Genomic DNA, 27,769 nt, shown 5'->3' with positions numbered 1-27,769 from the left:
TTTACTTCTTGCTTCTCCATCCCAGAGCCTACGGGTTATCTCCAACTGACCACCTGGCTGCGTACTACCTGGCTCTTCAACTTGCCATATCAAGGCAGGTAAGAACTGGACCTTACCTTTCTTTCTTTGGTATGTTCATTGAATTGTGACTCTCTCTCTTTATGGTTTAGTGAGAAAGTTACAGAGTCATAGGACAGCACAGAAACTGGCCCTTTGGCCCACCACATCCCTGTTGACCTCAACTGCCTATCTACCCATTTAACCACTTATTGGAGCAATACATCAATAGAACATTGTAGAGGGTACGGGTATTAAACCAACAATCCAGAAACTGAGTTCCAAGCCCGTTTTGGAATATAGTGAAACTGAATTTAAAAATCTGGTGATTTGTGCTGTCAAAAGTCACCTTGTTCACCAGTGCCCTTCAGAGAAGGTAACCTGACATCCTGATCCAGTCTGGCCTACATATGATCTAGACCATGTGACCTGCATGGCCCTTAGTGATCTACACTGTCCCAGGGCATTTAGGGGAAAGATCTTTTAGTAATCAATGTCTCTTGTTCCTGAAATTCATGGCGCTCAGAAATACTCTAATATGACCAGGAATACATTTTTTGATCAGGGAGTAACCAAGAGCCACAGACTGGGGGGAAATGTTGCCATAAACTGAGTATAAATCTTTCAGAAACATTAAAGAATGTCTCTCATTTTTTTTCCAGTATAAATCAATAGGTGATGAGTTTGATGTGGGGGTTACTTGGGCAGCTGTGAATTTCCATTGTTTTTCCCCATCCACCACCCCGTGACCCCATACTCAGTGTAGTTTTTATTTTAATTGCTTGTTTGAACATGAGGAGTAGGCAGTTCAGTGTTTACAAGACTGAAAGCTAATATGAACGCGGTGAATTAGAAGGATTTCCTTGAACGCCAGGCTGTTTGCTGTGTTACTGTGTCCCACACTCGTTTGTTGTTTGCAGATCCCAGAAGCATTAGGTTACGTCCGACAAGCCTTGCAGCTGCAGGGAGATGATGTGAACTCTCTGCACCTACTGGCGTTGCTGCTCTCAGCCCAGAAGCACTACCATGATGCTGTAAACATCATTGACATGGCACTAAGTGAATACCCTGAACACTTCGTGTGAGTACCTGATCCTCATGAGGATGAATAAACTTTACTGTGACATTACATTCGCTGCACCAAAGAGCATTCCATGAGCGTCAGGAGTCAATGTCAAGTATCAGAGCATACCATTGCTTTCTGATTTGTCCCACAGCTGCCACCCATTCACTTAAAGTAACATGAAACAGTGTACTTAAATCTTCTCTGTCCATCACCACTGTCTCTCCACCTCTCGCGTGTCCTTGTAACTGAACTCTTTGACCAAGGATTTAATTATGTCACCATCTCAGGATATTTTTGTCAATTCTTCTCTGTTCACACTTCCGTGAAGATGCTTGGGATGTGTTCTTCCTTTAAAGGTAATGGACAGACACAAGTTGTTCCTGTATCACATAGATGCCCTTCGAGTCATTAAGTTGTCTGGCATAGACCCTTCAGCCCACCGTGCCTATACCAATCCCACTTGCCTGCATTAATTCCCTATCCTTCTATTCCTTGCTCATTCAAGTACCTGTTCAGATGCCTCTTAAATATTGTTACTGTTCCTGCCTCCACCACCTCCTCTGGCAGCTCATTCCAGGTATCAACTACACTTTCTGTGAAAGATTTACCCCTCAGATCTCCTTTAAACCTCCTTCCTCTCACCTTAATCCTATGGTCTCTAGTTTAGGCATCCCTACTGTTAGAAACAGACACTGGCTATCTATGCTATGTAATTCTATGTGCCTCCATTATGTCATCTCTCAGCCTCCTTTGCTCCAGGGAAAAAAGACCCAGTCTATCCAATCATAAATCAAGTTCTCCATTCCAGGCAATATCCTTGTCAATCTTTTCTGCACCTACATCTTTGTAGCCAAAAGCCATGAGATTTCCAGATAACACCAGCGTAGTTATCCAGTCTCGGCCTTGATGTAACAGATGGCTCAGAGGATAGAGGGAAATTGGAATTGGCCACTGTTCCAACTTTTGAATAGAAAATGTTGAAGCAGAGACCTAGCCATGATCTTATTAAGAAAGCTCGAGGAGCTATATCAGCCACTCCTGCTCCTAATTATGCCCCATATTGAGTAATCCCTTCTCAATAATGGGCACACAGGAACAGAATCGGGACTGATGTCCCCCAACGACTGGTCTCCTGATGACTGAAGTAATGATGGAGTGAAAATTATGAGGGGGGTTAATCAACAAGAATTCTCAGCTCCTAATTGCAAAGATTTTTTATTCCAATCCAAGTTTTTACTGTTGTAATTATAGTTACTTAAAATACTGCAGCCTCACATAATTAAATTGTCACTGCAAGAGTAATGTTGAATTCAAGGCAGAGCCTGAGACTGCACTAAATATCTGGCTGAGGCATTCCCCTTTCCCCCATTCTTTGTATTAGTCACACTGATGCCAACCCATGCTGGGAGCTCTGTCACCTCCGTGAAGAATCTCACTTAATTTTAACAATGCTGCAGAATATTGACTCAACAATTACAACTGTTCCCTCTATACCATTACAACTCCCAGCTCTTTGAAGTACCATTGTCACTCTGGTTGAGACTGGATAATTCAGCAAGAAACTACAAATGCACCCAGAATGCCCTAGTCTTTGTGACTTAGTTGATATCATTGGTAAATTGGTTTATTATTGTCACCTGTATCAAGGTACAGTGAAAAATTTTATTTTGCCTGCCATCTTTTATCAACGCACCATAGAAAGCATCCTATCTGGATGTATCACGACTTGGTATGGCAGCTGCTCTGCCCAGGACCGCAAGAAACTGCAGAGAGTTGTGGACACAGCCCAGCGTATCACGGACACCAGCCTCCCATCCTTGGACTCTGTCTTTACCGCTCGCTGTCTTGGTGAAGCAGCCAGCATAATCAAAGACCCCACCCATCTGGGTCATTCTCTCTTCTCTCCTCTTCCATCAGGTAGAAGATACAGGAGCCTGAGGGCACGTACCACCAGACTTAAGAACAGCTTCGACCCCACTGTGATAAGACTATTGAACGGTTCCCTTATACGATGAGATGGACTATGACCTCACGATCTACCTTGTGACCTTGCACCTTATTGCACTGCACTTTCTCTGTAGCTGTGACACTTTACTCTGTACTATTATTGTTTTTACTTGTACTACATCAATGCACTCTATACTAACTCAATGTAACTGCACTGTGTAATGAATTGACCTGTACCATCGGTGTGCAAGACAAGTTTTTCACTGTACCTCAGTACAAGTGACAATAACAAACCAATACCAATACCATTTCAGTACAACAGTTTAGAATCAGATTTCCACATGTAATATTTTTGTAATTGTTATAGTTTAAATTTCTTGAAATAAGAACATCAGAAGTAGGAGCAGGAGGAGGCCATCTGGCCCATCGAGCCTGCTCCGCCATTCAATAAGATCATAACTGATCTGGCCGTGGACTCAGCTCCACCAACCTGCCTTCTTCCCATAACCCTTAATTCCCCTACTATGCAAAAATCTATCTAACTGTGTCTTAAATATATTTAATGAGGTAGCCTCTACTGCTTCCCTGGGCAGAGAATTCCACAGATTCATTACTCTCTGGGAAAAGCAGTTCCTCCTCATCTCCATCCTAAATCTATTCCTCCAAATCTTGAGTCTATATCCCCTTGTTCTAGTCTCACCTACCAGTGGAAACAGCCTTCCTGCCTCCACCTTATCTATCCCTGTCATAATTTTATATGTTTCTATAAGATCCCCTCTCATTCTTCTGAATTCCAGCAAGTATAGTCCCAGGCAACTCAGTCTCTCCTCATAGGCTCACCCTAGCATCGACCTGGTGCACCTCCTCTGCACCACCTCCAAAGCTAGTGTATCTTTTCTCAAGTAAGGAGACCAGAACTGCACCTTAACTTCAAGCAGGAAGGTTATGCTGCAATTGTACAGCCTCACCAGTACCTCGTACAGTTGCAGCATAACCTCCCTGCTCTTAAATTCAATCCCTCTAGCAAGGAAGGCCAACATTCCATTTGCCTTCTTGATAACCTGTCGCACCTGCAAACCAACCTTCTGCGATTCATGCACAAGTACTCTGAAGTCCCTCTGCACTACAGCATGCTGCAACCTTTCACCATTTAAATGATAATCTGATCTTTTTTCTTTCCTTATCATCTTATCAAATCTTTGATACGATGTAATTTTATGTAAACGAAGCAAGCATCCCAACAGCTTAAGTCCCAAATAAATTGAGCAATGATCTCCATTAAGATGGGAATCTTTGTTAGCATGGACCAGATGGGCAAAGGGCCTGCTTCCATGCTGTATTACTCTATGACTTGATGACCCTATGTTGTTCAGTAAGTCATACATTTATCTCAATGTCTCTGATAGTTAAATTTGCATGTTATAAATGGCAGATGTGGCTTAGTGCTTACAGAGTCATGAAGTAATGCAGCACTGAAACAGGCCTCTCAGCCGAACTAGTCCATGCCAACCAAGATTCATCTAAGCTAGTCACACTTGCCTGTGTTTGGCCCATATCCTTCAAAACCTTCCCTATCCATGTACCTGTCCAAGTGTCTTTTAAATGTTGTTAATGTACCTGCCTCAACCACTTCCTCTGACAGCTCGTTCCATATACTGACCACCCTCTGGGTGAAGAAGTTGCCCCTCAGGTTCCTATTAAATCTCTCACCTTAAACCTCTGCCCTCTAGTTCTTGATTGCCCAACCCTGGGAAAAAGACTCTGCATTCACTTCCACTTGGGAGACTTTAAGAGAATATACACAGGCTGAGAGCATGCCAACTCCTCACAGACAGCACCCAGGGGGGTGCTACCCTATCAGAACCCATCTTTCAGATGGGACATTAAACCAGAGAATATTTTGGGGTAGAAAATAATGGGAAGTCCTGCTGCCTCACCCAATATATTTCTCTCAAAACATCACTGCTACCATATTGCTGTTTGTTGAAGCATGCTGTGTGTAGATTAGCTGCTGCATCTGCATATAACATGAGTGACTAATCCTCAGAACTTCTTCAGGATGTGAGAGAGCATTAGAAATAAGGGCAGGGGTTTAAGCAGCATGACCCCTCGTCTCCATCTCCAGTTCAGTAAGATCATGACTGATCAATGACTTTCACCATTTTCTACCTGATCCCAGGTCCCTTGTTGCCCTTAGTGTCCAAAAATCCACCAACTTCTACCTTGAATATACTCAACCCTTCCAAAAATTCACAACCTTGTGAATGAAGTAATTTCACCCTGCCAGATCTAATTGGCTGACTAAATTCTAAGATTGTGCCCTCTGGTTCTAAACTCTTGAACATGGGTAACAGCTTCTCAACATCTCCCCCCACCCGTCCAGCAGTCTGAAATGTTTAAAGAAGGTGACATCTCGATGAGACTGCAGATGCTGGATTCTGGAGAAACCAACAGTGTGCTGCAGGAACTCTGTGGGTTGTTTACTTAGAGCTGCTTACTCTGGTATCCGATTCATAAAAGACCAACAATTTGTTACCCTTCCTCATTGCCTAGTTATACCTGCATGTTGGTAAATTGGTAAATTAAACTGGTAGATTGGTTTAATATTGTCACATGCACCGGGTACAGTCAAAAACTTGTCTTGCATACCATCCATCCATACAGATCATTCCACTACAACAGTGCATTGAGGTAGTACAAGGGAAAACAATAACAGAATGCAGAATAAAGTGTTACAATTATAGAGAAAGTGCAGTGCAATAAGGTGCAAGGCCATAACGAGGTAGATTGTGAGGTCAAGAGTCCGTCTTATCGTATTAGGACACTGTTTAATAGTCTTATAACAGCAGGATAAAAGCTGTCCTTGAGCCCAGTGGTACATGCTTTCAGGCTTTTGTATCTTCTGCCCGATGGGAGGGGGGAGAAGAGAGAATGTCTGGGGTAGGTGGGGTCTTTGATTATGTTGGCTGCTTTACCGAGGCAGTGAGAAGTGTGGACAGAGTCCATAGAGGGGAGGCTGGTTTCCATGATGGGCTGGGCTGTGTTCACAACTCTGCAATTTCTTGCGGTCATGGGCAGAGCAGTTGTCGTACCAAGCCGTGATGCATCTGGATAAAATGCTTTCTGTGGTGCATTGATAAATGTTGGTGAGGATCAAAGGGGACATGCCGTATTTCTTTAGCCTTCTGAGGAAGTAAAGATGCTGATGTGCTTTCTTGGCTGTGGCAGCTACGTGGTTGGACCAGCACAGGAACTTGAAGCTGTCAACCCTCTCAAGCTCAGCACCATTGATGTAAACAGGAGCATGTGCACCGACCCCCTTCCTGAAGTCAATGACCAGCTCTTTTTGTTCATTTTTGCCTTTCATATATAAGCATATGCAGAGCTGTCAGTACACCAGCATTTATTAGTTAAAATCATATTTTCTTAATTTTCCTCCAGAAATGAATAACATTTCCCAACATTATTACTTTGCCTCCTCACTTAATCTGTCTGCATCCTTTTTCGGATACTTCATCCTCTCCTTCCCACTCACACTTCCACCTCCCTTTCTATCATCAGCTAACACGGATACAACACACTGTATCCTTTTTTCTGAGGCACTGATGTAGAATCATAGAGTCACACAGCACAGAAACAGGCCACTCCATCCATGCCAACCATCAAGTACTCACCTATCCCCTTGTAATGCAGATTGTAAATAGTTAAGGCAAACCTGAAAAAGATCTAATTAAATGTGTTTTATGTTTTTGACCCTTTAACCAATGCTTTATTGTAATTTATCCCTTATTTTGTGCAATAGCTTTTTGTATGGCCCTCATTGAATGCTTTTCAAAGTCCAGATACACTGTGTCCATCAGTCACTCATCTATCCTGGCAGCTACTTCCTCAAAAAGCTCCATTAGATTTGTTAATTTCCCTTTCATAAAACCATGACCTGTGTTGACTCAACCTAATCGTGTTACGATTCCCTAAGTGCCCTGTTATCACTTCCTTGATAATGGATTTCAGCGTTTTCCCAATAACTGCTGTCAGGCCTGTTGTTCTGTAGTCCCCTGTGTTCTTTCCTCCTCCTTTCATGAATAGTTGTTTACTTACAGAGTACCTTGGGTATTAGGTATTATATTCATGTCTATTATTTAAAATTATGCTGGGAAGACACACTTTTCTTATTAATCCATCCTTGAACGGTCCCTAGTACGATAAAATGGACTCTTGACCTCACAATCTACCTCATTGTTGACCTTGCACCTTATTGTCTACCTGCATTGCACTTTCTCTATAACCGTAACACTATTCTGCATTCTGTTATTGTTTTACCTTGCACTACCTCGATGCACTATGTAATGAATTGATCTGTACGAACGGTATGCAAGACAAGTTTTTCACTGTACCTCGGTACAAGTGACAATAATAAACCAATTTACAGGATATGGGAGTTGCTGGCGAGGCTGGCATTTATTGCCACCCCAATAGTCCAAGGGCAACCCTCAGGAGGCACCTATATGCCAGGCCAGAAAAGCTGACAGGTTTCTTTACTTGAAGAACAATAGTGGGCAAGATGGATGTTTAGACAATCTGGTAGTTTGATCATTTCACCTTTACTGATGCCATCTTTTAAGTTCCAGGCCAGGCTTAACTAATTTCCCCACCTGTCATGGTGAGATTCAAACTGTGGTCATCAATCCAGATACCAGTCCAGTTAATTTAACCAATATTTTACCTTTCCCTCGATGGGAAGTTATGCAGCCCCAAGCATTAACAGTGTTCTACTTATAGTATTTCTTTTGGGTTCATGTTTTGGGTTAGATTCTTCTTAGCCCTTAAGTAAAGCACTGCCAATTGTAGTGTTATAATTTTTGCCTTGCGCTGTAAATGCTGCATTGCATTTTGTCTTAACTCTCCATTAGTTTGCATTATAAAGAAAACAAAATTTTATGTAGGGCCTCTTATCTAGGCACAGATTAGAGGAACAGCACCTCATATTCTGCCTTGGTAGTCTCCAACCTGATGGCATGAATGTTGATTGCTCTACCTTCTGGTAACCACTCCCCTCTGTCCCCCTTTTTTCTCCTTATCCCACTGGCCACCTTCAACCCATCTCTTTCCCCTCCTCCTCCCCCTCTCGATCTGCCCATCACCCACATATTCCTCCCTCCGGTTCCCCTCCTCACCTCCTTCCCTTTATTCCATAGACCACTTCCTGTCCTATCAGATTCCATCTTCTTCAGCCCTTTGTCACTTCCTCCTATCACCTCCCAGCTTCTTACATCATTTTTTCAGCCCTCTTCAGCCCTCTCACCTGGATCCACCTATCATCTGCCAGCTCTTGCTCCAGCCCTTCCCCCCACCCTTTTTATCTGACTTCTCCCCTCTTTCTTTCCAGTCCTGATGAAGGGTCTCGACCCGAAACGTCAACTGTCCGTTTCCCTCCATAAATGCTGCCCGACCCACTGAGCTCCTCCAGCATATTGTGTGTTGCTCCAGATTTTTCTTGTGTCAACATCCGGAACTAAATTGAATGTTGTCTTGGATGTGGATTTCATCTTTCAACCTTCTGACTCAGAACTAGGAATGCCAACACTGAAGTACAGCTGACACAATAGAAAATTTGTGCTGTTCCTGATTTAAATTTCCTGGAAATACTCCATCATTTTATTGAGTTCTACTAACTGTTGCACACTAGATAAACCACTTTAAAATGCAGTAGGCGTCCAGATATACAATAACAGTGATGTTGTTTGAGAGATAAATAATGGTTGGAATTCTAGGAAGAAATTCCCTTTCTCCCTTAAAACAATGACATGGGATGAGGCCTCAATTTAATGTCTTATCCAAAAGACTCATCCAGCATTGAGGGGGTGCTGCACTTCCAACGACACCCCATTCCCTCAACAGTATTTAACTGGGTTGTCAGCCTTCAGTCTTTGGGGTGAGGTTCGAGTTGGCAACCATCTGATTCAGACAAGGCTACTGCACCCACTGAGCAAAGTTGACACTTATAATGTACAAATATCCCTATAATAACTATGTGGCATGCTTTTAGTAGTGTAAAATATCTGATGGATGTCATTCCTCTAACTCAGGGGAGACATCAATCTTACTTCAATACTACAAAGAAGTACAATAGAGTAATGGGCCAGTGATCCTAAATTTGGGCCAGTGATTATCCTCTTCACTGGCCCTCACTCTTCTACCTCCTCCCATTGGTAGAAGATTCAAAAGCCTGAAAGCACGAACCACCAGGCTTAAGGACAGCTTCTATCCCACTGTTATAAGACTTGAACAGTTCCCTATCTCGTTAAGATAGACTCTTGACCTCACAATTCTCCTCGTTATGACCTTGTCTACCTGCACTGCACTTTCTCTGTAGCTGTAACACTTTATTCTGTACTTGTACTACCTCAATACACTGTTGTAATGAATTGATCTGTATCAACAGTATGCAAGACAAGTTTTTCACTGTACCTCGGTACATGTGGCAATAATAAACCAATTTACCAATTTACTTTATGTCACACTAACAACACATCCTTCTATTATTTTCTCCCTTGCAATTAGCTATGTTCTACTCAAATAGATCTGTGTTTCACCTCAACCGTTCCTCTGACAGCAAGCTCTGCATTCTTATCACTCTTCAGATAAAAATTTCTCCTGAACCCCTTATTGGGTTTGTTGGTGATTTTCAGCTCCTCGTTTTTGCACAGTGTTTGCATTTAGACATCGTCTGAGATGCTAATATCCATCACCAGGATAAGCAATTGCAACCTCGACAATGAGCTCAGTTTTGAGATGCAGGTTTGAGGTAGTTGAAGGTAGCAGAGATGTGGATGGGCAGTGAGCTTCCTCTTCTTGGAATGTACTCCATATGCATGAATTTATTCAGGATATTGTAGAAATATTGCAACACAGCCAATATCAGTTCATCAGCAATAACACAGATTCACACGCTGTACCTTTAATATAAGAAACATCCCAGCATCTCTCGTAAGGACAAGCTATGTGGAGCTGATGCCTCACCTGGAGCACAGATTTTGACGGCACAACATGGTGGGCTGAAGGGCCTGTTTTGTGCTTTATGGTTCTATGGTTCCACACATAAGAGGAGCTGACAGCTTCCCTAATGGATTAATGGTTAAATGGTGCTCTGGTAATCAACCCAATGCTTTGATCTACCCTATAGTTTCAGGTGTTCACTAGCACTGAGCAGCTCATCCTGTAATTCCTCTGAGCTGCCTTAAATTGTTTCTCTAAATTGAGGGAGCCATGTAAATAAATCTCAGGCATTAGAATGTCCTATGCTTTAGCGCATTCTATGTTTGCTTATCTAAACCCTGACACTGGCTGGGTTGCTACATTTCCCCTCAGTACTGCTGCCCTAAGGAGGGAATGAATCAGTGTGGTTCCCAACGCTGATCACCTTCAAAATCAGATTTAATATCACTGTCTTATTTCACATGAAATGTGTTCACTGTCCATTGTCTGGCAGTTATCACAGGTCTGTTGTGTAGACTGATATTATCCCAGGTACAGTTATTATCATTGACCAAGAGATCCTTGGTTAGGAAAAGATGAGCTGGGGAGTCCACTCCTAGGCACTGTTTGGTTCTTCAGCTGTGATGATCCCACAGTTGAAGAGCTGCAAGGCTCTCACGAACTAGGCTCATGCATGAAGAGGCCCAGTTGAGAGGAGTTGGACAATATCTGGAAACTATGTCCCTTCAGGAGGTCTCGGCCTGAAACGTTGACTGTTCATTTCCCTCCATTGATGCTGCCTGACCCGCTGAGTTCTTCGAGCATTTTGTATGTGTGTTGCTCTAGATTTCCAGCATCTGCAGTCTCTCTTGTGCCTCCCTTCAGGAATCACCAACTAACCAGAACTACAAGAAACAGGGGCCCTGATATCTTTCAGTTTCTCTCATTCACTGGGGTTCTCAACTGCTTTACCTTAATGTCAAAAAATACCCAGAAAATATTGAAAACGCCACTTAGCGAGTCAATCAGCATCTGTAGAAAGAGAAACAGAATTAACGTTTCTGGTTACACACCCATTGTCAGGATTGAGCAAGAGGTAAAAAGGGTAATTTTAAGTCACAGAGAAGGTGGCAGGAGAGAGGCATGGGACAAAGGGAATAGCTGTGGTAGGGTCAGACCAAGTCAAATCGGTTAATGGGGCACTCAGAGGCTGATTGTGCTTTTTTTTTGCCCTTAACTCTAATTCCTGATTCACATTCTATAGTTTATTTAAAGAGGTAAAATACCCCAAGGCACTTCAGAGGTGTGCAATCGGGCAAGGTTCAAAACCGATCCACAAAAGATGATGTTAAGACAGGTAATCAAAGGCTTGGTCAAAATGATTGATTTAAGAGGTGTCTTAAATGAGAAGAAAGGGGCAGAAAACCTTACTGAGATGTTTCCAGGGTTTATTAATGTCTTTGTTACAAACTTCTATCTACTGGAAGTAGCCATGTGAGACTTAACCATCTTGTATGTCTTATTTTCTTGAAAGTTGATCACATCGCTTTATTGAAGAGCTGGCAGAAGCACAATAGACTGAATAGATTCCCTGTGTTTTGTAAAATTCTCTGAGGATTAATCCTATTTTCTTTCTTCGTAGATTGCTGTTCACTAAAGTAAAGCTGGAATCAGTGTGCAGGGGCCCCGATGAAGCTCTGCTCACCTGCAAGCACATGCTTCAGATCTGGAAGTCGTGCTACAAGCTCACAAACCCCAGGTACATAAATGGTCCCTCCCAACTCTGAACATAAAGCCCTTGCGAATTAATGGAGAACAAACAAAGGAAACTTAATAGCTATGATTTGTATGTTTATATACAAATATTTGAAGAGATACCCTGGAAGGGTTTTGCATGGCACACAGAATTAAGGAATGAACAGAGCCTTAAAGTTGTTTGGAGAGTTTAAATAAAGGATTTAGGTGTTGATATTTGCTTTGTCTTATTGTTGGGGTAGCCCTTATTTGCTATTAAGAGATTAACATTTTTGGCTTATGCAGCAAGCTCAGGGCATTCCAAATCACTGCACAACCAATGAAGTATTGTCGCTGTTGTTGTCTAGGAGCTATGGCAATCAACTGCATAGATAGAACATAGAACAGTACAGCACACGAACAGGCCCTTCAGCCCACCATGTTGTGCCGAACTAATTAAAGTAGGCACGGTAGTGTAGCAGCTAGTGTAACGCTATTAAAACGCCAGCGACCCGGGTTCAATTCTGGCCCATGTCTGTAAGGAGTTTGTACGTTCTCCCCGTGTCTGCGTGGGTTTCCTCCGGGTGCTCCGGTTTCCTCCCACATTCCAAAGACATATGGGTTAGGAAGTTGTGGGCATGCTATGTTGGTGCCGGAAGCGTGGCAACACTTGCGGGCTGCCCCCAGAACACTCTACGCAAAAGATGCATTTCACTGTGTGTTTCGATATACATGTGACTAATAAAGAAATCTTAAATGCCTAACTAATCTAATCCCTTCTGCCTACACAATGTCCATATCCCCCCAATCTCTGCACATCTGTGGGCCTACCTAAGAGCTTCTTAAAAGCGTCAATCGTATCTGCCTCCACCACCACCCCTGGCAGCGTGTTCCAGACACCCACCACTCTGTGTGTGTGTGTGTGTGTGTGTGTGTGTGTGTGTGTGTGTGTGTGTGTGTAAAAAAAATGATTGGCTCTTATTTGATATTTGGGGGTATAACTAAGAATGTGAAAGGCTGTTCGGAGATATCGATAGGGAAGTAGTCATGGCTGCAGTGGAACATAGAAAATGCAAACTCCTTTCATTTTGGAAACAAGCAGAAGAAGGAAGTATATTTTATGTGCTAGCTTGCTGATGGTGCAGAGGTATTTTGCTGTGCAAGTGGAAAATCATTAGAAGTGGCAGAGCAGATAGATAAGGCTGTAAAATAAAGACCAATGGAATGGTTTTCTATGTTGAGACAGTCTGCAATATCAGTGAGAAGGCACTGAGCACACGTCAGCCCTCAGTTGGGCTGTGTATGAAGTATTGGCTCGAGCTCTGGGAACACCATTGTAGGAAGAATAGGAAAAATAGATTTAAATAGTGCATTAAAATGTTTGTGGGTTTTGAAATGTTACAGTTAAGAACGATTTGAGAAGTTAAGGTAGAATTCACTAGTTCTGAGGAGATTGGAGGATGACCTCATAGAAATTTTTGAGATTACGAATGAGTGAGACCAGGGTAATTATTGAATACTGATTCCGTTTGTCGAGACTAACCATGGCAAATAGTGAAAGCAGGTCCAATAAATTAGGGCTAAGCTAGCAATAAAATTAAATTATAAAGAGAACTGCAAGTTTGTCATAAACCCAAGTAGTTCGTTGATATTCCTCTTGAAAACATAAGTGCCTTCCCTGCCTAGTCGAACCTGCACCTCTCCAGCTCCACAATGCAGCCTAAAAGATACTCGAAAACAATTGTTCCCCAGAGATGGGCAGCCCAACCATTTCAATGAAGTACTTGTGGTGGGAGGAAGTGGAGCAGTCAACTGGGCATTCAAAGTCTTTCAAACAGCAGTGAGATAAATGATATGACAATGGAGGAATATTCAATGGGGACACAGAGAACCGTGGCAGGTCAGCTGTGAATTGTACACCCACTCAATATTTCTTTCCAAAGGAAAAAAGGCAAATGTGTAGTAGGCACCAAGTCCGTGATTCCTCATTTGTCAGCCTTGCTGCATTTGGATTTTCACCTCTTTTCATGTTATTGGATTGAGTTAAATATTACTGCAGACTCAGGGATGCTTTGATATGCATAGTGCTGTGAGATTACATGAGAGGGCGGACGAGGCCCGAGTTTAATGTCTCATTTGAAAGACAGTGTGACGCTGTTCAGCAGCTTGATTGACATCTTTAGCAAGATCACCGGGTTAATGCACACTTCAGTAGGATTAACAATGCAACTGAAGGATCTTTTTGGTAAGAATTGATTTGAACAAAGGGGTGAACAGCAGGTGGGGGTGGGGTGTCCAGACAGAATCTATTGCAGAAAGGATGTTGGAAGTAGCTGATTGATCGGCACTTGTGGTGAGGTCAGTACTTGAAGTAAAGCTCAGTTTGAAACATTGACCCAAATATTCCCTCTCCAAACGTTGAATAACTGTTCTTTGATTTCTTATCCTAACCTTTTATTTTTCTTTCTAATTATTCCAAAGAAACAAGTAGGGTTCTTTGTAAAATGGCCTTTAAATGATGGAAGGAGGTACACATTGGAATTGTATGAGGCCTTTCAGTCTCTTGAACTTCTTCCTCCATTTAATCAGATCATAGTTGATTATCAGATTACCCGATGTCCATCCTTCCTTTAAATCTCACTCTTGTGTCGAAGAAAATTGTGATTTTTAACCCATTCTGCCAATGTCCGTGAGCTGGAAGTTGTTGTTAGGTGAGTGCTGGCTCTTCGCCGTATGGACAAAGACTGCCTAGGTAGCACAGTGGCACAGCTAGTAGTGGTGCTGCCTTAGTGCTAGTGGCCCAGGTTCAATCCTGACCTCGGCTGCTGTCTGTGTGGAGTTTGCTTATTATCCCTGTGACCACAAGAGTTTCCTCTGGGTGCTCCGAATTCCCCCCATTTCCCCAAAATATGTAGGTTGGTAGACTAACTGGCCACTGTAACTTGCCCCTAGTGTACGGTAAGTGGTAGAGTCTGAGGGGAGTTAATGGGAACGTGGGGACAATGACTGGGATTATTGTAGGATTAGTGTAACAATGGATGCTGATGGTTGGTGCAGACTTGGTGGGCTGAATGGCCTGTTTCTGTGCTGAATTTCTCTATGACTCTCTATTCCTTCCATATCCTGGATAGTCTTGAATATCAAAAATGTTTTGGACTCGATCTTAAATGTTGCATTGAGCCTGGCGGCCATTCCTTTGGGGAAAATTTCTGATTTCTCCTACTTACTGTCTGAAAATATTGATTTCCTGATTACTCTCTTGCTTGGTTTGGCTGTAATTCTGAGTTCGTGTTCTGGACTTACTCAGCAGAGGAAATAATTTCTCTGTGTCTGCCCATTCTAAACACCTCGGCTAGGTGAAAGAAACACTGGTACTCCTCCTGTACCACTACAGAATGTTTCAAAGTGTTTTCTAGCCATTGAAATATTTTTGAATTATTGACAAATAAAACTGCAGATGCTGGAATCTGAAACCAATTCTGAAATGCTTGAAGAACTCAGCCAGTCAAGCAGCAGAGAACACTACAGCACAGGAATAGGCCCTTTGGCCCACGATATCTGTGCTGACCATGATGCGTCTTGCCCCTTCTCTGGCCCCCTCTCTCCCCCCTTTCCCCCCTCCCCCACTCCCCCATCTCTCCCCTCTCCCCCTCCCCTTCTCCCCTTCCCCCTTGCCCCCGCCCCCACCTTGCCCCTGTCCTCCCTCCCTACTCCCCCCCTCCTCTCCCCCTCCCCCATCCACATCCCCACCTCGCCCCCTCCCTCTCTCCCCCTCCTCTCTCCTCCCCCCACTCACTCACTCCCACTTTCTCTCTTGCTCTCTCTCACTTTCCCTCCTTTTCCACCACCCTTTAACCTACATCTTCGACCAGTCTTTTATTCCTATGTCTTAATGTCTCCTCACATGGTTCCGTGTCAACTTCTGTTTGATAGCACTTCTGTGACGTCTCTTATAATGATTCTCAGTATGAAAGTGCTTTTGTTATTTCTCCAGTGAACATGCTTTAAAGATATCACCTGGCTTGTAGTTGTTTCCCCCGCTGCCAGCAACCTGATAGACACCCTGCTGTGTGTGAAATTAGATGAATTCCCTGCCTGCATCAACCCCATCAGGCCACCCATATTACACTTTTTAAGCTGGTGCACATCAGCTGGACATCCGTTTTGCTGAAATTTATGTTCGCGTGCTTGTGTTTATTTCATCCCACTAATAAAATCAGTGCTGTGCAGAATACTTTCTCTGCCAGTAGAGTGCTATGTTGTGGAGTTGCCAAATCCTCTCTTGCTAATTCTTTACAGGTTAATTTAAATATTTTATTTTAAACTTTTATTTATACAGCACGGTAACAGGCCCTTACGGAACGTTTAAACCTATGTTAACCTACCTGTACATCTTTGGAATGTGGGAGGAAACTGGAGCACCCGGAGGAAACCCACGCAGACACGGGGAGAACGTACAAACTCCTTACAGACAGTGGCCAGAATTGAACCCCGATTGCTGGTGCTGTAATAGTGTTACGCTAACCGCTATGCTACCGTGCCTGCCCCGTGCAGCAATTGCGAATTTTAATGTCCTGCACACTCTGTACCTGCTTACAACACTTCGGGGCCAGAGGAATATGGTGGCATCGTGGTTATGTTACTGGACTAGCGGCCAGAGTTCTGGATTAATGATCCCACCGTGGCAGCTGGGAATTAAAATTAAATAATTAAAGAAAGCTGGAATTGAAGAAAGTTGGCCTCAGTAAAGGTAACCACTATGGTAATAACCCTTCTGTTCAAGAAATCTGCCATCGTCACCTTGACCCACCTACTTGTGACTCCACACCTGCCTAAGTGGTTGACTCTTAATTACCTCCTCAGCAATTAGGGATGGCATTAAATGCTGGCACTGCCAATGGCGTCTCCATTCTGTGACTGAATAAATAAAAAAATGTCCTCAAACTTGTTTGCCATTCTAGGGGATCATTGTTGATCTCTGATCTAACTCCATATAACAAAAATCAGTCAGACTTGAAAATGAACAATTGAGTTAGCTTCAGTTATCTTTTGAGAAAGAGAATTCCAAATGCTTAACTTGAGCATAGCAGCGTATCACAGAAGGAATCAGTTAGAAAGCAGAAGTTGGGAAAAGGGTCAGGGAGGTGAGGGAAGAGTTTGAGAAGATGCCTTTGATGTGAAGTAAAAATGCAGAGTTTCAGAGTGATCACATGGCAATTTTATTAATTTACCTCTGAACCACACTCCCAAATGGTAACACATTAGACCTCAAAGCCAGGAAAATTCATTTCCATTTTCACTTTTCCCTTATTTGCAAGGCTATGCTGTTTGAATTAGATAGGGCTGGAAAGGTTATGGCCTCTTTGCTGGAGAAACCCTAATACAGAGTTCCCAGATCTCTGACTGGTGATCGACATAAACTAATGCGACTATGGATATAAATTTAAGCAAATATTATAGAAACATAAGAGACTGCAGGTGCTGGAATCTGGAGCAACACACAAAAGGTTGGAAGAACTTAGCGGATCAGGCAGCATCCTGCCCTCTATCCTAAAATCCAGATAAAGGGCCTCGACCCGAAATGTTGACTGTCCATTTCCCTTCGTAGACCCACTGACCTGCCTGACCCGCTGACTTCCTCCAGCCTTCTGTGTGTTGAGCAAATATTATATTGACCTTTACTCCTGTAGCACAGTCACCTGCAGCCTCATGTGACTACATTGATGAAATCTACTGTACATTGTACACTAGAGGCAGAGAAGCCGAGTTGTCCATTGAAACTTCTTGCCAGCTACATAGATGGATTCTACATTGGCAGTGACAGCTCGTGCTTTTGATATCCCAGGATGCATTACAACAGCGACGATCAAGCTAAGCTTCACCCCAAGCCACATAAATAATTATTAAGCCAGATAACCAAAAGCTAAGTCAAAGTTGTGGATACTAAGCAGCATCTGAAAAGAGGAGAGCAGAGTAGAGGAATTTAGGGACTGGTTTCCAGAGCTCAGGGCCAGAAGGTACAACTGGGAATACTGCAGCCAGACGAGGCCAAAGTTGGAGGGGTGGTAACCTGAAGAGCATTGGGAGGCTGGAGGAGGTTACAGAGCTATGGAGATACCAGCATCATGAGCACCACAGGGCATTTTCCAACATTAGACATGGTACAGATGGAATATGGTGTCACAGTCAGTACCACGCCATGGTAGTCAACAGACCTCTCTAAGTCTGTGTCTGTACCTTTCGCAGAAAGATCAGCTCTGTAAACTGTAAGTAACTTTAAGAGAGCAGGATGTCATTCGAAGATTTAGCCCATAATTTGATGCAAACCAAAAGGCCCACAGCGTAGGAAAGGTCAGACACCCCTGCTGCAGGCTGATGAATGCATTTTACAGTGAAGAGTCTGGGTGAAATAAGCCCCAGCTTCTACTCTGTACACCTGCTGATTTGATCTGACCAGAGATGACAACAGTCGCCTGCAGATAGATTTTTAAATTCTTGCATTAAAAGTAAAAATGCACATTGGAAACATTTCTGCCAGTGTGGAGAAGCCCTCTGTGGAAACTTCATAGGAGAAAGAGGAGGCCATGGTTAAAGACCTTCCTGACTTTCATTGACAGGTAGTTGGCTTAAACTGTGATGGATAAATATAAATTTCCCCAAATTCAAGATGATAAGTGCAAACATTTACTTGCTGGTGTTAAAGAACCAGTTTGAATTTCAGTGCCATGGTGAAAGTGGACACCTACTCCAGTTGACTGATTTAACCAATTTAATTCTGCCATTCTAAGCCTTTTATGTCAGTCACTTCCAACTTGTCCCCTGCAGTTGTCAGCTCCTTGCTGAGTACAATTCCGTGGGAGGGCACCAGACGAGCTGGAGTGATTGAATTGGGATAACTGTGTTAGGTCTATAGATAAGCTGGCAGGATGGGCAAATATGTGGCAGGTGAAATTTTATATAGAAAACTGTGATTGTGATAGACTTTAGCAGAAGAATAATGAAACAGTTTCACACAGTGTGCAGGAGCAGGGACCCTAGAGTACTTGTCATGGATCCTTCTACAGGGAGTCACAACAGCTTGGTTTAGTAGGTGAATGGTGCTAATTGAGTCAGCAGTCAGAAAAATTCCCAGGCCTGTAACATGGAGACTCCTGCTCTCACCCCGGGGGATATGGTGATCAGATGGAGTGTGCACTAATCTCAATGGCCCGTTCTTTTTTTAAAACCTAGTTCTTCAACCAATGCTGTGGACATCTGCCCCTAATGTGCACTTCTTTGGCTCATTGTCACTTTACGTTCAACACTGCACCTCTAAAACACCTTGGGACATTTTACTTCAATAATGGTGCTGTAAAAATTCACATTCATGGTATTGGACCATTAAGAGACTGGCAAAATTCCCTTCAGTAAACAGGTAGCTAGGAAACAAGTGTCTATAGCTTTTATGGGTTTTAATTAGAGCCCTTTTAAGTAAAAAAATTCAGGTGGAAATTCTGTAGCTGATGAATGTCATCAGCATGTTATATCCACAGAGTGAGGTGCTAATTACAGTAACACCAGCTCTGAGAGATGGGGCTTTAGGGGAGATAATACTCATTTATCCTATACAGGAGTTCAGTATTTTCCCTGAAGAAAGATTACCACCTGTTTGAAACTCATCTTTTATTATATAAAATGCACAGAACAGCGACTGGTTGAGATCTGTTACAGAGCCTTGCATTCATGAGACAGAATTTAATTGTGTTTGATATGGTGTAAACCCCAAAACTTGCTTCAGTAATTTGCCTTCCAACCATCTGTCATATCTCCATCTACTTCTGTAATTCTCTTCTCCCACCCACACAGATGTGCTCCCTCTCCCTCCCTCTCTCTCCCCCCTCCCTCTCCCTCCCACCTCCCTCTCCCTCCCTCCCTCCCTCTGCCTTCCTCCCCCTCTCCCTCCCCCTCCCTCCCTCTTTATTGCACTCGCTCTCTCTCTCTCTATTACACTCTCTGTCTGTCTGTCTGTCTGTCTCTCTCTCTCTCTCTCTCTCTATCTATCTATCTATCACTCTCTCTTTTCCAATGTATGTAGAAGTTATATTCAGGCACACCAGTCAATCTGTTCCACTGTAATCGTTCAGACATTGGTCTCTTTGCTGATGTTCACCTACCCACCATTTTAAAATGAATGAAGTATTTCTTGAAATTTAATTCTTTAAACACTGCTTGATGTTTGCTTGGCGAAAATGTTTTGTGACTCCCAGCAAATTTAGTCTCTGAGAGAACCAGTTTTGAATTCTTGTGATTTTGTTGGTTAAAACATTTCCCTTTAGTATTAGATTTCAAAATAAATCCTCATGGACAGGTCCAGGAGAGGAGAGTTAAAAGAAGCATTTTACTATGATGTTGCACCTTTTAGGTAGTAAACTGTACGAAAGCGCTTCGCAAAAATACTTTCAAACTGATTTTGTCACAAAAAAACATGCATTATTTGCACAGATGACAGAACTAAGTTTTAAGGAGCATCAGAAGTGAGCAGAGAGGCAGACAGGTTAAGGGAGGAAGAAGGTCTAAGCAGGTGAAGATGTGGCCAGTAATGGCAATGTGTTGAAAGTCAGTGATGTTCAATTAACATCAAAAATGGATTGGAGTAGGTGTTATGAGAAAAGAGGGGAAAGTTAAACTAAACAACACTTGGAGTATTGTATGCAGTTCTGGTCGCTCGGCTATAGGAAGGATGTCAATAAGCTGGAAAGCATGCAAAAAAGATTCATGAGGACATTACCAGGACTGGAGGGCTTGAGTTATAAGGAGAGGCAGGATCGGTTGGGACTTTTTTCCCCGGAGCATAGGAGGCTGAGGGGTGACCTTATGGAGGTTGACAAAATCATGAGAGACATAGATAAGGTGGATGGTCACAGTCTTTTCCCTCGGGTAGGGGACTCTGAAATTAAAGTCAAAGTCAAGTTTATTGTCAATATGGACAAGTACATGTATGAAAAAAGTGCAATGAAAAACTTAGCTGCAACAGCATCACAGGCACATAGTATAGATACATAGCTAGAGAGCATAGATTTAAGGTGAGAGGGGAAAGATTTAAAAGGGACCTAGGGGAAACTTTTTCACACAGAGAGTGGTGGGTATATGGAACGAGTTGCCAGAGGAAGCTGTGGAGGTTTCCTTTATAACGTTCAAAAGACATTTGGACAGGTACATGGATGGGAAAGGTTTAGAGGGATATGGGCCAAATGCAGGCAAATGGGACTAGCTTGGATAGACATCTTGGTCGGCATGGATGAGTTGGGCTGAAGGGCCTGTTTCTGTTCTGTATGACTCTTAACACCTTGCAGCACTATTGTACTTTTAAAATAAAGCAGTTAGCGTAACGCTATTACAGCGCCAGCGATCGGGGTTCGATTCCCATCGCTGTCTGTAAGGAGTTTGTACATTCTCCCATGTCTGCGTGGGTTTCCTCCGGGTGCTCCGGTTTCCTCCCACATTCCAAAGACGTACAGGTAGGTTAATTTGGGTTTAAAATGGGCAGCGCGGACTCATTGGGCCGGAAGGGCCTGTTAATTTTTAAAATTTAAAAATAGATCACAGAAGGAAAAAAATGGAAAGTTAAAGGGAAACAGGTTATAAACAATTTTTTTTTATACTTTGGTCACAAGATCACAAGACAAGGGAGCAGAAGCAGGCCATTCGGCCCATCAAGTCTGCTCCAAGGAAAGGGAAATAGAAATGAGAAATGGGGAATGGGGGAAGAAAAAAATCTATTCTAATCCCAATTTCCGGCCTTGTCCCCATATCCCTTGATATCCTGACTATTTAGATATCTATCTATCTCCTCCTTGAACGCCCCCACTGATCTGGCCTCCACTGCTGTACGTGGCAAGGAGTTCCACAAATTCACCACCCTCTGGCTAAAGAAATTTTTCCTCATCTCTGTTTTGAAACTGTACCCTCTAATTCTAAGATTGTGCCCTCTGGTCCTGGACTCACCCACCGAGGGAAACAGCCTAGCCACATTTACTCTGTCCTTTCCTATCAATATTTTAAATGTCGCTATGAGGTCCCCTCTCATTCTTCTGTATTCCAGTGAGTACAGTCCAAGAGCTGACAAACGCTCCTCATACGTAAGCCCTTTCATTCCTGGAATCATCCTCATAATCTCCTCTGAACCCTCTCCAACGTCAACACATCCTTCCTAAGATGTGGGGCCCAAAACTGCGCACAATATTCCAAATGAGGCCTCATTAGTGCCCCGTAGAGCCTCATCAACACTTCCTTACTTTTATACACTATACCCCTCGAAATGAATGCCAACATAGCATTCGCTTTCTTTACCACCAATCCGACCTGGTGGTTAACCTTTAAGGTATCCTGCACGAGTACCCCCAAGTCCCTTTGTACTTCCGTGCTTTGGATTTTCTCTCCTCCTAGATAATAATCTGCCCGCTTATTTCTGCTTCCAAAGTGTACAACTGCACATTTCTCTACATTGAATCTCATCTGCCATTTCCTTGCCCATTCTCCTAAACTGTCTAGGTCCCTCTGCAACCTTCCTAGCTCTTCAATACTCCCTACTCCTCCCCCCTATCTTGGTGTCATCCGCAAACTTAGCCACGAAACCATTATTCCATCATCCAAATCGTTAATTTTCACAATTTGTTGTGAAAATCTTGATTTTTGGTGGTTGTTAACCGTACTAAAACATTCCTGATATTTGATCATAGTTAATTCTCGGATAAACCTGTGTTGTAGTCAGTGAGCTGAAGCAGCGAGTAAAATCACTTGGTCATCATGGCTTTAGGGCAGCCAGGAAACTAGTGAAGGCTGTACACTGGTACAGATCAGTGCAGGTACATGGGTTTCACTTAGCTACAGTACGTTTCCTTCTAAGCAATCCAAACTTCAGCAGATCAAGAGCATTAGGAACTCACTGGAAAGTGCTGAGGCCGTGAAATGTGCCATGTAAATGCTATTTTGTTTTTTTTCCAAGTTAAATTGAAGCAGATAAAGTACATGGCTCATTCCTCTGGAAATATTACAGTTCCACAATGTTTGAGACAAAGGATTTTTGACAGCACAAGAGCAGGCTATTAAACTCAGCACCAGCTCTCCACAATCCCATTTCTTCCCCTCCCACCCCACTCCACACTCTTAAACGGACCTCTCATGCACTAAAAGATAAACTCTTAATCCCCTAGTCTACCTCGTCATGGCCCCTGCACTTTGTCTACCTGCACTGCCCTTTTCTCTGTAACTGTTACATTATATTCTGCATTTTGTTTTCCTTTTTACTACCTCCATGTACTTATGTATGGCATGATCTTTCTGGATGGCATGGAAACGAAGCTTTTCAGTGTATCTCGGTACATGTGACAATAATAAATCAATAACCCCCACCAGCCTCATTCAAAAGTTGTTGCAAGTTTTATATCCTTGCTATTTCAGATTTGGCATTCTATGTCCTAAATGCACGCATCCCTGGATATATCTTAATGAATCTCATCTGCACTCTCTCTAAACTCTTTATATCTTTTCCTGAAGAGTGGCACCCAGAACTGGACACGGCGCTCCAGTTGTGGCTGAACTAGTGCTTTATAAAGCTTCATTATGACTTCGGAGCTCTCTTGAACTCTATCTTATAAGTATAACCGAGAATTCCATCTGCTTTTTTCAACCACTCTGCCACTTTCAACAAACTATGCACAGATATCTCTCTGTTCTTGTGCCCTTTTTAAAACCATGTCCTCTGGTTTATCTTCCCTGTTCTCAGCCTTCAAACCAAGATGTAAAACTTTTGTACTTTTTCAGCATTCAATTTTATTTGCCATATCTGCCATTTTCATCAACCTGCCTATATCTCCTTGACATTCTATTACAGCAAAACTCTTGATAGTCTGCTATCCAACTATTTGGAAATCCCAATAATTCGGCATCTGGATCACCAATGAATCGTTACAGAACTGTGGAAGAAGGACTAGTAACTTTTGAACCATTAATAATCTGAGTGAAATGTGTTTTTGTAAATGAAGCTTAATTGTTTCAAAGGATTTGTCATTGCCTTATCAGACAAGATTTCATACACAGAGAGTGGTAGGTTCCTGGAGCGTGCTACCAGGGAAAGTAAAGGAAGGAGATGTGATTGCAACATTGAAGAGGCATTTAGTCGGTTACATGAACAGGCAGGGAATGGAAGGATATTGACCATATGCAGGCAGATATTAGTTTGAATTAGCATCATGGTTGGCACAGACATGGTGGGTCGAAGGACCTGTTCCTGTGCTGTAGAGTTCTCTGTTCTAGTTTTGACCATCTTTTAACAGAATGCTCCCTTTCACATATCAGACTCCTGGTGTCAATAGGAATGACATCCAATAATTCAGAAAATCTGCCAGTCCCACACCCTCAAAGCCCCGAGCACATGCTGGATTAGCGAAGTTTCACTGTTCTTCCTCCTCATTATGCCTATAGTTTTGTGCCAGCTGAAAATTTTCCCCGTGTGCACCCAAGTCTGAGTCATTAATACATATTAAGAGAAGTTTGATCTGAGCATCAACCACTGACATTTCCCCCAATCTGAAAAACCTTTCACCATTTCATCTTACTCACCATTTTCCACCCATGCCTCTGCAGCCTCCATTTATTCCTTGGGCTTCAGCCAGTTTGGTTGGCATTTTATAACACACATCTTGGAAGTCCACGTACACCATGTTAACAGCATTTTTCCTCATCACCTCCATCCCTTCATCAAAAAAACTGTCCATCAGTTAGAAATGATTTAGCTTTAAGAACTCGATGCTGGCTTACTGTAGTCAATCTACAATTCTCCAGGTGACTGCTAAATTCTGTATCTGATTATCGTTTTTAGAACTTTCCCTCGACCACTGACTGGTCTGTAGTTGTAGGTTTATCCTTGCACCCTTTTTTGAACAATTTTGCCATCCTCAGGCACCAGCCCTGAATCTGCAGATGTTTGGAGGTTTACAGACAGAGCCTCAACGACCTAAGGTAGCTCCCAGCTCAACCAGGGACCCGCTGAGTTCCTCCAGAGCTTTTTGTGTTGACCTATTCACTTTAAGTGCAGCTCCCCTCTCTACCACCTTTCTCAGTTCCTAGCTCATCCAGAACCTTGACTACATTTTCCTTTGCTGAGAATCCTCCTCAGCAGCATCTTCTTCCTTGGCGAAAGCCGTTGTAAAATACTCATTTATTACCTCAGCAATGTCTTAGAATCATACAGCATGGAAAGAGGCCCTTCGGCCCAACTTGTCGCATGGCGACCAAGCTGACATCGATGCTAGTCCCATTTGCCTGCATTTGGCCCAAATCTAAACCTTTCCTATCCATGTAACTGCCCAAGTGCTTTTTAACTGTTGTTAGTATACCTGCCTCAACCACTTCCTCCGGCAACTCGTTCCATGTACACACCATGCTCTGCGTGAAGAAGTTCCCCCTTAGCATCCTTTTAAATCTTTCCTCTTTCACCTTAACTCTGTGCCCTCTAGCTTTTGATTTCCTTTGGGAAAAAGACTGCATTCACCCTATCACATACCCTTCATAATTTTATGCACCTCTATAACATCACCCCTCACTCTCCTGTGCTCCAGTGAATAAAGTCCTAGCCTGCCCAACCTCTCCCTGTAATTCCAGCCCTCGAGTTCTGGCAGCATCCTCGTAAATCTTCTTTGCACTCTTTCTGCCTCCACAAATAGATTTCCTTTGTGGTCTCCGATCACTTCCCACCTCTCTTCCCGCAGCTCTTCACCTGTTTATTTTTGGATTGCTTTATATGTTTGCTGCCAGCCTTTTCTTATCCTCTCGTTTTATACCTCTCGCATTTCTTTTTTTACTTCTCCCTCAAACTTTCTGTCATCAACCTGTTTCTCACTTTTGTTTAAGAACCTGGCCGTCTGTCACATGCTTCTCTTTTCTGCTCTGTTTTACTGTCTATCGTTTTGGTCATCTAGGGAACTCTGGCTTTAATTTCCCAAAACTCTTCTCACTCATAGGAAGTACAGTGACCACAGTTGAAATGCCTCCACCCCAAAGCCTCCCAATGTGCAAATACAGTTTAGCCTGCCAAACTTTGACTCCAATTTACCCAGACTAGATATGTGCTCATATCATTGAAATTGACCCTTTATCTGTTGATTATTTTCACATTGGGTTGGTCTTCAAGATGCCTCAAGAAGGGGGCATCCATCATTAAGGACCCTCACCACCGGGACATGCCCTCTTCACGTTACTACCATCGGGGAGGGGTACAGGAGCCGAAGACCCACACTCAACATATCAGGAACTGCTTCTTCCCCTCCGCCATCAGATTTATGAACGGTCCATGAACACTGCTCGTTATTCCTCTTTTGCACTATTTATTTATTTTTGTAACTTGTAGTAATTTTTATGTCTTTATGTCTTGCACTGTACTGCTACGGCAAAACAACAAATTTCACGACATATGTCAGTGATAATAACCTGATACTATTTTTTGTTCACAACCATCCTGGAGGCCCCTTGCAAAATTATGATCACTGTTTCCCACTGATCCTTTCTGTATTGGCCTGGCTCATTTCCCAGAACCCAAACCAGCAATGCATTTGGAGGACAGAGACTGTCGTAATAAGTGCAGTAACTGTGATGCTTCTTTAGGGTTTTGGACTCGTTGACCGGGAGGACCAATAAAATATGCAACTGACTCATAGTTATTGAGTAATACAGCATAGAAAAGGCCCTTCAGCCCATTCATCCATGCCAACCATGTTGCCCACCAAGCTAGTCTCATTTGCCTGTGTTTGGCCCATATCCCTCTAAAGCTTTCCTATCCATGTAGCTGTCCGAGTGTCTTTTAAATGTTGTTATTGTACCGGCCTCAACCACTTCCACTGGCAGCTCGTTCCATATACACACCACCCCTCTGCGTGAAGAAGTTGCCCCTCAAGTCCCTTTTAAATCTTTCATTGTCTCACCTTAAACCTATGCCCTCTAGTTTTAGTTCCCTTCCCTGGGAATATGACTATGTACATTCGCCTTATCTGTATCCCTTACGATTTATACACCACTATGTCACCTCTCAGTCTCCTACACTCCGAGGAATAAAGTCCTAGCTACCAACCTCTCGCTATAACCTCAGGCCCTCGAGTCCTGGCAGCATCCTCGGCATCTCTCTGCACTCTTTCCAGTAGATGATGTCTTTCCTGTAACAGGACCACCAAAACTGTACACACATACTCCAAGTGTGGTCTCATCAGTCTTCTAATACATGATATCACTCTGTGCTTTATTCATTGTTCAACCATGGATGTATTGAATCCAAGTGTCAATACAGTCAAGAGACCGTTCCACTCCTGAGATTTGAACATTGTGTCAAATGCAGCACAGTCTGATATGTCACCATTCAGATAAAATGTTAACCAAGATTCAGTCAGCCTATAAACTACATGTAAGTACACCTTGATAGCCTATTTGAAGAAGAACAGAGTCATTCTCCCTGGTGTTCTGACCAGTATTTATTCCATCGCAAAAAACAAACCTCTGGAGAAACTGAGGTTGATTCCAGATGAAGGGTCTCAGCCCAAAAATGTCAGCTGTCCGTTTCCCTCTACGGATTCTGCCTGACCCGCTGAGTTCCTCCAACAGTTTGTTTTTGCTCCAGATCCCAGCATCTGCAGACTTTCTTGTATTAGTTTATTATTGTCACTTGTACCGAGGTACAGTGAAAAACTTGTCTTGCATACCGATCGTACAGGTCAATTCATTACACAGGGCAGTTACATTGAGTTAGCACAGAGTGCATTGAGGTAGTACAGGTAAAAACAGTAACAGTACAAAGTGTCACAGCTACAGAGAAAGTGCAGTGCAATAAGGTGCAAGGTCACAACAAGGTAGATCGTGAGGTCAAAGTCCATCACATTGCATAAGGGAACCATTCAATAGTCTTATCACAGTGGGGTAGAAGCTGTCCTTAAGTCTGGTGGTACGTGCCCTCAGACTCCTGTATCT

General features: G+C 43.0%; 1 protein-coding gene across 2 annotated transcripts in view; it reads left to right on the top strand.

Annotated features, from left to right (window-relative positions):
* ttc7b (tetratricopeptide repeat domain 7B) overlaps nucleotides 1-27,769 on the top strand; it is a 374,815-nt gene that overhangs the window by 184,945 nt on the left and 162,101 nt on the right. For both annotated transcript variants that reach the window (XM_052013468.1, XM_052013458.1), the window contains 3 exons: nucleotides 26-98; nucleotides 978-1,138; nucleotides 11,688-11,804. In XM_052013468.1, coding sequence (XP_051869428.1) covers nucleotides 26-98; nucleotides 978-1,138; nucleotides 11,688-11,804 — 351 coding nt within the window. The remainder of the gene's footprint in view (nucleotides 1-25; nucleotides 99-977; nucleotides 1,139-11,687; nucleotides 11,805-27,769) is intronic.

Source organism: Pristis pectinata, chromosome 1 (assembly GCF_009764475.1).
Source record: "Pristis pectinata isolate sPriPec2 chromosome 1, sPriPec2.1.pri, whole genome shotgun sequence".
NCBI lineage: Eukaryota > Metazoa > Chordata > Chondrichthyes > Rhinopristiformes > Pristidae > Pristis > Pristis pectinata.
The sequence above is the reverse complement of the archived record's forward strand: the minus strand, read 5'-3'. Positions and strand labels throughout refer to the sequence as shown.